This window comes from Panicum hallii, chromosome 5 (genome assembly GCF_002211085.1).
Source record: "Panicum hallii strain FIL2 chromosome 5, PHallii_v3.1, whole genome shotgun sequence".
Classification (NCBI taxonomy): Eukaryota; Viridiplantae; Streptophyta; class Magnoliopsida; order Poales; family Poaceae; genus Panicum; species Panicum hallii.
Window position 1 is genome coordinate 49,074,521 of NC_038046.1, and position 10,647 is coordinate 49,085,167.

Genomic DNA, 10,647 nt, shown 5'->3' on the forward strand with positions numbered 1-10,647 from the left:
CGTGTTCTTATAGGTCCGGCGCCTCCACGTACCCACAAGGGCAGGGCGCTCTGGAGTGGACTACACGGGCCCGAACTCCCCAGGGAGGTCCGGTGCCGCCACGTGTGGAGGCCAGACCCCCATGGGCCTGACCACTCCAACTGGCCTTGGGGGCTCGGACCCCCCTTTCCCCCGGGAAGAGGTCCGGTGCCGCCACATGCCGCCATGGAGGCGACTGCAGGGCCAGCCCTGCCACGTGCCCATGGCAGAAGGCCCTTCGCGGGGCACTAGCCCAACTACCGCATTAAATGCGGGTAGGTGGGTTGTGCGTGCCCAAGTCAAAGCATGGTCTGCCCAACTGACACCACGGTAAGCCCGCCTGTTTCCAAGACGGCGCGTCACTGTGCTCTGTGCACGGGCAGACGGCATGTAGTCACATCACGGCACCGCGCGTGGGTGATGATTGCCTGCTGCAGGTGCAACAGTGTGCGCGGAGGCGACGGTGCGGCGGTTAAGCGCTGCTCCTTCGTTTGTCAGAGGGTCCTGACCCAACAGTGGCAGCACGGCTTCTACTGTTGGGTAACACTGACAGCAGTCACCGTGCCAGCAAGGCGGCACACGGCCATATTCTGGCTGTGGATACGCACATCAACTTCCCGATCGAGAGGACAACAGAGAGGAGCTGGAGAGGAAGATCTCCATATCTCTCATATAACAGGCTCCTGTTGGCCGGGCCCACCTATCGGGGTCCCGCACAGTGTAAGCACCCTCTTGGACTATAAAAGGGAGAGTGCACTCGTTAGAACACGGGTTTCTTCTCAAGCTTACACAAGGTCTAGACTCACAAGCTGTCCACAAGCACACTCAAGCAATACAGCTCTAAAGTGGACGTAGGGTATTACGCTCCGGCGGTCCGAACCACTCTAAACCCTCGTGTCCTTCCCGTGTTCATCCGTCCATCGATCAAGCGCTCCTAGGTCTCCCCCAAACTCTTCCTAAACTAGGATTAGGCGGGTGCATTCCGCCACCCGGCTGGAGATTTCCTCCGACATTTGACGCGCCAGGTAGGGGAGCTTAGGTTTGGTTTGCGCTTGGTTAAGGCTCAAGACCGTGATGGCGCGGGAAAATGGGCCACATGACCTCCTCTTGGGCGAGGAGGTGGCGTCATCCATGCCACACACCATGCGCCGTCCCCCATCCAGGGCGGCAGCGCGTGCTGCTCCGCAGCGTGCGGTGGAGAGGGCCTCCGTGGCCCAATCGGTGCCTGCACCGAACGGGCCACTCGTGGCGTCCAGAGAGTTGCTCCGCAACCCTCCTGGTGAGGCAGCCTCGCCTGACGTGCAGAGGCAATGGCGTGATGACATCGACCGCCTCCTCAACCTGGCACAGGCTCCCCAGATTCAGTGGGGGGATCTGTGTCCAGACAACGCCGTTGTCAGGGCGGCGCATCCAGCTCTGTGCACTCTCCACCGGTAAGGAGTGCACGGATCGAGGATCTCCGGGTAGAGCTCAACAGCAGACATGCGGAAGAGGATGCCTACGTCTCCATCGAGCGAGCGCGCAACCGCAGACTCAACATTGAGGGTCGGGATCTTGCGCCCAAGCTCGATGCAGCCGTGGCTAGGCCGTAGGGACTCACTTAAGCACCGGTGTCCGGGGTAGGCTGCGTAGCACTCGTAGACCACCTTCACGCGGTCGCCTAGCCGTCCAAATTTTGGCCCCACCTGCCAAAAAAGTATGACGGGTCAACCAACCCATCAGAATTCCTGCAGGTCTACATTACCGCCATCATGGTGGCTGGGGGTAACGACGCTGTCATGGCGAGTTACTTCCATGTAGCCTTGACCGGGCCAGCCCGGACCTGGCTCATGAACCTCACTCCAGGATTCATCCAATCCTGGCATGAGCTCTGCGCATAGTTCACGGCAAATTTTGCCAGTGCGTACCAGCAGCACGGTGTGGAGGCCCACCTTCACGCCGTGAGGCAACAATCCGGAGAGACCCTCCGGGCTTTCATCTCCCGCTTCACCAAGGTACGTGGAACTATTCCGCGTATCTCTGATGCATCTATTATCACGGCTTTCCATCAGGGGGTCCGTGACGAGAAGATGCTCGAGAAGCTGGCGACACATCAGGTGGACACTGTCACCACCTTGTTTGCCTTGGCGGACAAATGCGCCAGGGCTGCAGAGGGCCGTGCGTGGCATTCTGCAACTCAGGGAGGACCCGCTCAGACGAGCGGGCCCAGTGTCGCTGCCCCTGGCAGCGGCAATAAAAAGAACAAGAAGAACCGTGGCTTCGATAAGTCACGAGTTGGGGGTCCGGTTGCTACAATAGCAGCGGTCGGGGGCTAGAACTCCCGCGGCAAGCGCCCACGTCAACAACGCACCGACCCCGGGTTGTGCCTTGTTCATCCTGGGGCTGGCCACAGCGCCACCGAGTGCCGCGAGATCCAGAAGCTCGTGGAGCGCCTTCACAAGAGGCGCGACCAAGCCTCCAAGGAAGGCTCCTCCCCTCCGCGGCGGTCTGGCAAGTTGAAGGCCTCCGATACCGATGCAGCTGCGACGGAGCAGGAGTTGGGGTATCAAACCCCAAACAAAGACCTCAAGGGTCTCTTCCACCAGTCCGACTCCGAGTCCGGTGGTGACGAGCACCGCAAGAAGCTGTACGTCATGTACGGCGGTAGTTCGGAGCTCATCTCCCGGCGGGACATCAAGACCCTTCGCCAAGAGGTCCTCTCGGTGAAGCCGGGGGTGCCAAGGGCGGCGCCCCACCAGCGGTGGAAGAGTACCACCATCTCCTTTGGGCCATCTGACTACCCGGAGAACATGGCGGACGCTGGTGTGCTGCCGCTCATCACGGTACCCACCATCGCCAACGTCCGCCTCCACCACGTGCTGATCGACGGAGGCGCTGGCCTCAGCGTCATCAGCTATGCAGCGTTTAAACACCTGCAGATCCCAGAGTCCAAGCTGGCTCCATCGCGCCCATGCTCCGGAGTGGGCCCAAATCCCATTTACCCGGTAGGGACCATCTCCCTGCCGGTCACATTCGGGACGGAGGTCAACTTTCGCACAGAGAATGTGCAGTTTGAAGTTGCGGAAGTTAACCTCCCCTTCAATGCCATCATAAGCAGACCGGCCCTGTACCGGTTCATGGCCATTGCCCATTACGGGTATTTAGTCCTCAAGATGTCATCCCCGGCAGGTGTCCTCACCGTGCAAAACGACCGGACCGCTGCTGTCGTGGCGGTTGAAAAGTTCCATGTGCTGGCAGCAGGGCTTGCCTCGACAGCTGGCACGGAGGGGTCCAACCCCTCATCCTCGCATGCCAAGGCTCCAGCCAAGGCGCCCAAGGTCCGTTCGTCCGATACGGATGATGTTCCCGTGAAGACTGTCCAGGTTGGAGCGGACGCCTCCCAGACTACCCGTATGGGCGGGAACCTGGGAGAGAAATAGGAAAGCACGCTCATCACCTTCCTGCCTGCAAATGTCGATGTGTTCGCGTGGGAACCATCACAGATGCTCGGGATCCCTAGGGAGGTGATTGAGCTCCATCTGAAGATTCACCCCGATGCCAGACCTGTCCGGCAAAAGCTACAAAAGCAGTCTATCGAGCGGCAGAACTTCACCCGTGAAGAGCTCCGCAAGCTGCTACAGGCTGGTTTCATCAAGGAGGTCTACCACCCAGTGTGGTTGGCCAATCCGGTCGTTGTCCCAAAGGCTAACGGGAAGCTTCGGATGTGCATCGACTACACCAATCTCAATAAGGCATGTCCAAAAGACCCTTATCCACTTCCTCAAATAGATCAGATTGTAGACTCCACCTCAGGGTGTGACTTGCTGTCCTTCATAGATGCCTATTCTGGTTTTCATCAAATCAAAATGGCTAGAGATGATAGGAAGCATACTGCTTTTGTAACAGTGGATGGTCTTTATTGCTATATTGTAATGCCATATGGACTGCTTAATGCTCTACCCACTTTTGCACGTGCAATAAACATCACTTTAGGTGATTTGGTTAGAGATATAGTTGAGGTGTATGTTGATGACATCGTTGTCAAGACTAGAGAATCGAATTCCTTACTAGAAAACTTAGCTCAAGTCTTCGACAAGCTGCGCGCGACCTCTACAAAGCTTAACCCCGAGAAATACGTCTTTGGCATTTCGGCGGAAAAGCTCCTTGGTTTCCTGATCTCCCACCGGGGGATCGAGGCAAACCCGGACAAGGTCCGGGCAATCGAGGCAATGAGACCCCCTTCACGTCTCAAGGACGAGCGGAGATTGACGGGGTCCCTTGCAGCCCTCAGCCACTTCATCTTGAGACTGGCAGAGAGGGCTCTTCCCTTCTTCAAACTGATGAGGGGGTCCGGTCCATTCGCATGGACGGAGGAGGCGGAATAGGCCTTCCAGGAGATGAAGCGGTACCTCACCTCCCTGCCGGTCCTGGTCGCACCGGACCCAGGTGAGACGCTGTATCTTTATCTAGCAGCGATGACTGAAGTGATCAGCATGGTGCTGGTCACTGAGAGGTCCGAGCAGCTCCTGCATGGGGGCCCTGCGGATCCCCCTGCAGGAGAGGGAGGTCCAGCCTCCACCAGTGTTACAACCGGCCCTCCTTCGGAGGGTCCGGCCGGGTCCCGGCCCGGAGAAGCATCAGGTGACCTGGGGTCCGGCGAGTCCCCAGCTCAGGAAGAAGGACCCAGTCCGGCTGGCAAAGTCAAGGCTGTCAAGAAGCTGGTCTACAATGTCAGCGAGGTCCTTCATGAGGCAAAGGCCAGGTATCCTGAGACGCATAAGCTCCTTTATGCTATACTCGTTGCGTCCAGGAAACTCCGTCACTATTTCCAGGCCCACAAGATTGTGGTGGTGACCTCTTACCCGTTGAGGGCCATCCTCCACAATTCCAATGCCACGGGCAACATTGCCAAGTGGGCAGCAGAGCTTGCTGGTTTTCAACTCGACTTCCAGCTACGCCACGCCATCAAGAGCCAGGCCCTTGCAGACTTCGTTGCAGAATGGACTCTGACTCCAAGTGTCTCAGGGGGTCCGGACCATGGGTCGGACCCCCCACCTCAAGCCAGGGCTCCGGTGTTCACCGGACCCCACTGGACACTTTTCTTCGACGGGTCCGTACGCAACAAGAAGGCTGGAGCTGGCGTGGTCCTCATCGACCCTAACGGCGAGCAAATGAAGTACATGGTGCACCTCGACTTTGAGGCCACCAACAACATGGTGGAGTATGAGGCCTTAATCTTTGGACTCACGGTGGCCCTATCCTTGGGGGTCCGGGAGCTCCTGGTCAAAGGAGACTCCCAACTCATCATCAGGCAGGTTCCGGGGGAGTATTGCTGCAACAATCTCCAGCTCGCAGCCTACCTCATCCACGTGAGGAAGCTGGAGAAGGACTTCGATGTGCTGGAACTGCAACATGTTCCACGCGAAGGCAACTCAGCGGCTGATGCTCTCTCCACGAGGGCATCAACTCAGGCATCCGTACCGGAGGGCATTTTCCAAAGACGTCTGCTGAAGGCTTCCGCCCAGCCTGCCGATCTGGTCGAAGGGGGTCGGACTAGCACCTCAAAGCTAGCGGTCCCGGCGGCGCTCCATCCGTGGAGCACGCTAAGGATTGTGTGCACCCTTGAGGGTCCCGAAGACCTCAGGGAGCCACGCCTAGTTTCTCAGGAAGGTCCCGATGCATAGATCTCCAAGGTCCGGGACTACCTGAAAGACAATTTCCTTCCTGAAGACCAAGCATCTGCTGAGCGCATAGTCCGGATGGCTAAGCGATACACAGTGGTAGAAGGGGATCTCTACCGCCGTGGCGTCAGCGGCATCCTCATGCGGTGCATCACCCGGGAAGAGGGCTGCGACTTGCTCGCAGAGATCCATGGAGGCGAGTGCGGAAGTCATTCTTCATCCCGCACGCTGGTCGGTAAGGCCTTCCGGCATGGTTTTTACTGGCCGACAGCGCTCCAGGATGCAGCTGAGCTGGTAAGGTCCTGCAAAGCGTGTCAGTTCCATGCAAAGCAGATACACACCCCAGCTCAGGCTCTGCAGATGATTCCTCCCTCTTGGCCCTTTGCCATATGGGGGTTCGATATCTTAGGACCCTTCCCTAGGGCCGTCGGCGGGTACCGATACCTCTACTTCGCCATTGATAAGTTCACCAAGTGGCCGGAAGCAACCCCAGTGGTCAACATTACCAAGGCGTCAGCAACAACCTTCCTCAAGTCAATCGTATGCCGGTTCGGGGTCCCGAACCGGATCATTACCGACAATGGGACTCAGTTCACAAGCCAATACTTCCAGAAGTACTGCGAGAACATTAGTATCCAGCTCTGTTTTGCCTCCGTGGCGCATTCCAGGAGCAATGGCCAAGTCGAGCGGGATAATCCTGAGATCCTCAGAGGGCTCAAGATCCGGACCTATAGCGATTTTGAGAAACATGGCGCAAAATGGGTTGACCAGCTTTCGAGTGTACTGTGGGGGAACCGGACCACACCCAGCCGGGCAACTGGGGAAACCCCTTTCTTCTTGGTCTATGGGGCCGAAGCATGCCTTCCCCCAGAGATCACCATGGGCTCTCTACGAGTCCAAGCTTTTGATGAGGACTTGTAGGAGCAGCAGCGTCGCCAAGACGTGGACCTCGTCGACGAGCGAAGATGGCGAGCAGCAGTCCGAAATGCACTGTATAACCAAGCGCTCCGGCGTTACCACCAACGGTTCGTGCATAGCAGGGAGCTCCGGGTCGGGGACCTGGTCCTAAGGCGAATCCTGAACCGTGAGGGGCTGCACAAACTCTCCCTCAGTTGGGAGGGGCCCTTCAAGGTAACAAAGGTGTGCCGACCCGGATCTGTTCGTTTGGCTACGGAGGAAGGCTTGCAGCTACCCAATCCATGGAATATTGAGCACCTCCATAAGTTCTACCCTTAGGGGCCTAGTTGAGAGGAAATTCTTTCCTTTGTAGTTGGTTGCATCCCTATGCGGACCAGGGCGGTGGAGGTCCACCCTCATAAACCCGGCCCCTGGCGTACATCACACAATCTATCTATACCAATTTATCAAGGAAAAATTTATTCTTAGTATGTCCTTAAGGCTTATGTGATTCTATTTTTTCTTATTTCTCGCTACACTAACCCCCCACGTGGTCCTTCACATCCATGACGTGCCCGAGACCTATTTTGAGTTGCTATGTTGCATCTCTGCCCCAGGACCTCTGCTTCGCAGAGGAAAGGGACCGGCAACCTGGGAACTGGCTTCAGGGAAACGTGCTCGTCCTTTGCTAGGGTCCAGGGTCGTGTAGCCGCTTAGCCTGGTTCCGTACCCTAAGCCTACACGCCCTGCCCCCATAGGATGAGTACCGTAGTACCTCGAGCCACGGACCTAGGAACCCGAACCCCTTTAATCCTTGAACCCAGGTCCTGGTGCACTGATTCGCTATGCAACTCAATGGACCCTTGCCGGCGAAGTCCGGGACCTCGTGGGGACGTCTACTAAGCGTCGATCCTAAGTCATGTGCAGGACCTCGATTTTATGGCAGCTAGTCCCGATCCATCGCGACTACCTCCCAGGGGGCCAAGGGACCTCAGTACGCTTGAGAGCACATCACAGAATCGCCAATCGGAAAAATAGCTAAGTTTTTTTGCATAAACAGACATATGAAACACTTAAATCTTGCTTTTAGCAAAGCAAATACATTACTTATAATGTACACAGTATACATTACATTGCAAAAACTATATTACAAAAACAACAAAAAAGATGCTACTCCTATTGCTCTGGTGGTCTGGAGGAGTCTCCCCTCCTTGCAGGTCCGGGACGGCGCCGGACGCGGACGCCACCATGTCCGCCGCCTCCTGCACTCCTTCCTGCGCTGCGGCCGCCGTTGCCCGGATGGGGCCAACCAGAACCGGAGTCAGTTGGAAGGTGGGGTCATGGCTCCGGAAGCAGGTAAGAATGTACTTCGCCATTCCTCGGGCGACCGCCCGCCCTTCTGTCTCTAGGCGGTCAAGGATGGCGGACTCCAGGTGTCGCAGTCGCTCGGCAGCGGAGTCCAGCACCGGGAAGACATCGCCAAGTGAGGGTGGGTCCTCAGCGACCCGGATGGGACTTAGCCCGAGTGCATCCAAGGAGGGATTCACCTCACCGACCCACCTCACGACCCGGTCGATGCCGGTGCTCCGCTCCGCCAGGTACTCCTCCACCTTGGCCTCCCTCGCCTGGAGCGATGCCTCTTGCTCCTGGAGCCCCTAGGTCCGGGCCGCCAACTCCTCCTAGTGGACGGCGAGGCTGGCCTCCCCCTCCACCACCGCTGCCTCCCGTACCGTGAGGGCGGCTTGCTGCTCCTCGATCAGCTTCAGCGCCATCTTGGTGTGGTTGGTCAGCTCGAGGGCGACCCTCGACCTGTCCTCCGCCGTGAGCTCCCGCTCCAGAGCCTTTGCCTCCCGCCGGACGGCCGCTCTCTCCCGCTGGGCAGCCGCCGCCTCCCACTCGAGGACCTTCTGCAGCTACTCCTGCAGGTCATCGCGCTCCTGCGCGAGCTGGACGCCTCCCCGGCGTAGCGGGCGGAGACTGTCTTAATGCGGTCCCCCAAGCGGCGCTCCCAGTTGGAGAGTCGGAGGCGCTCCGCCTCCAACTTCTCCCCCTCCCGGCGGAAGCCCGCCTCCATCTCCTCCAGTGCCTGCTGGCCTTTGGCCAGGAGGCGGGGGAGAGGGACGTCCGCTGGGCTCAGAAGAAGGTGCCTCCCGTACAACACCTCCGGCTCCTCCTCCTGCTGCGCGGGTGGTGTGGTGGTGCTGGCGACCTCCGGCGCTGCTGCCCCTGCCGCCGCCGCAGCCTCCTCTGCTGCTAGCTCTGCTGGAGAGGCCTCCGCCGTGGCGCCCGGCGCCGCCGCCGCTGGTGCCCCGGCCGTCGCAGCAGGTCGGGCAGCTTCCTCCTGAGGTGAGGCTTCGGGCCTTGGGGGTGTGGCCTCCGGCTCCGGACCTCCGGGTCCAGACTCTACCGGTGCTGGTGCGGGCGGAGCCCCTGCTGGTGTTGTCGCCGACTTCCTAGCAGGGGAGGATGGAGCTGGCTGGGGGCCGGACCCCCCAGCCGGAGAATCGCCGGCAGGCGCGCTGGGCGCGTCTGGAAAAAGGGGCCTGGCACACACCAACGGGGTTAGGGCCCAGAAATTAAATGGAGCAAAGAAAAGCTCTAGAAGGCTACTTACACAAAGTCAAACCACTCCCAACCTCCCTGAGCGATTGGGGGGATCTCCTTTCCCGCCGAGGACTCCCCGGTCCTTTGGTGGGGATCTCCCGCCGCTGGCACTCCTGGCGGCGGGTCAGGGCTTGTGGCCCTGGCTCCGATGGTGGTGGCGGTGTCGCTGGGCGCCGCGTCGTTAGCAGCGGCGGTGGAATATACTGCGGCTGCTGCTGTTGCGACGGAGGCTGCAGAGCCTAAGTGCTGCTCTGCCCCTCCGCCTCCGCCATCTTCTGGCGCTTGGGGGCCGGCTCCCCCACGTAGGAGCCGTCACCGTGCTGGAGCCTCCGGGACCTGGACCCCTCCTCCTGGCTGCTCCGGGCGGTGGCTGCTCCCCGCATCTTGTCGTCTCTCCGGGCCAGGGTGGCGCCCACACTCTGCTTGTGGCAGCGCTCCGGCTCCGATTCTTTCCCTTTTCCTTTCCCGGCGGGGTCCGGACCTCCGTGGCTAGGCCCGCCAGGACCCTAGCTAGTGCGTTGCTGGCGGTCGGGTGAGGCGCCAGGGATATGGATCCCACGGTTGAGGTCACCTCCAACCTGCCGGACCGCCAGGCCACCCTCGTCGAGGGTCGGCATCGACGCCAAGGCCGCCGATCGCATCACCTGGTCCTCGCACAGGGCCTTGATCCCTCTCGGGAGGACCAGTGACTCCAGGGAGAATGCCTCGCCGGTCATCGCCCGGATCGACGCCTCCAGCTCCGCCCTGGTGGAATTGGTGCTAGGCCCGTGCGCGATCCTGCAGCAGTCGTTCGGCCCCGTGTACATGCAGGCCATCTTGGACCGCTGCTGCAGGGGGGCAACGCGACGTCTCAGGAAGTCGCCCAACACCATCATAGACGTCAGGACGCCTTTCGCCAGATTCTTAACCCGGTTCAGGACCGAGTCGAGCTCCGCCGGCAGCGATGGTTTGGCCTACCAGGTGCTGCAATCGCTGAGGGGCCTTTTTGTTGGCAGCTCTAAGCGGTTGTTGGCGTCAGTCTTGGCGATGACCCAGCCGTCACGCCAGTCCTCCCACTTGGCACTGGAGAAGGCGCTGATGTAGGAGTCGGCCGTCCCTTGCCGAAGCTGGAAGTAGTAGGCGCCGACCTCGCGCTTGCTCCTCCCTGGCCCGACCAGGGCGTAAAAGTGCCTGAAGATGGCGGTGCAGGGACGGACCCCCACGAACATATCCATAAAGTGGGCGGAGACCACCACGAGGAGGACGGAGTGGGGGGTGAGGTGCTGGAGCTGAAGGCCGAACTCCTCCAGGAGAAGGAGGAAGAAAGAGGAGATCGGCGGCACCAATCCGCACATGGCGTACGAGTTGAAGAGGACGAATTCCCCCGCGGCTAGGTCGCGGAGGGGGATTTTGCCGGCCCGGATCCTCTCGACGAGCTCCGGCGTGGTCCATCCCAGAAGGCGGCGCACCGAGTCCAGCTGTATCTCGC

General features: G+C 59.7%; 1 protein-coding gene across 1 annotated transcript; it reads right to left on the minus strand.

Annotated features, from left to right (window-relative positions):
* Window positions 1-8,361: 8,361 nt before the first annotated feature.
* On the minus strand, window positions 8,362-9,895 carry LOC112892703 (translation initiation factor IF-2-like). Its single transcript, XM_025959830.1, has 2 exons — window positions 9,837-9,895; window positions 8,362-9,118 (listed from the first exon to the last, which is right to left on the minus strand). Exons 1-2 carry the CDS (start codon window positions 9,893-9,895, stop codon window positions 8,362-8,364), a joined length of 816 nt encoding a protein of 271 aa, XP_025815615.1.
* Window positions 9,896-10,647: the final 752 nt, after the last annotated feature.

Excerpts from the sequence above, each read along its gene's own strand:
- LOC112892703 (XM_025959830.1), bottom strand. The coding sequence starts at position 9,895 with ATGACCGGCGAGGCATTCTCCCTGGAGTCACTGGTCCTCCCGAGAGGG. Across the intron at positions 9,119-9,836 it reads CCGAGAGGGATCAAGGCCCT|GCCCCTTTTTCCAGACGCGC; the intron begins GTGCGAGGACCA and ends GGTGTGTGCCAG.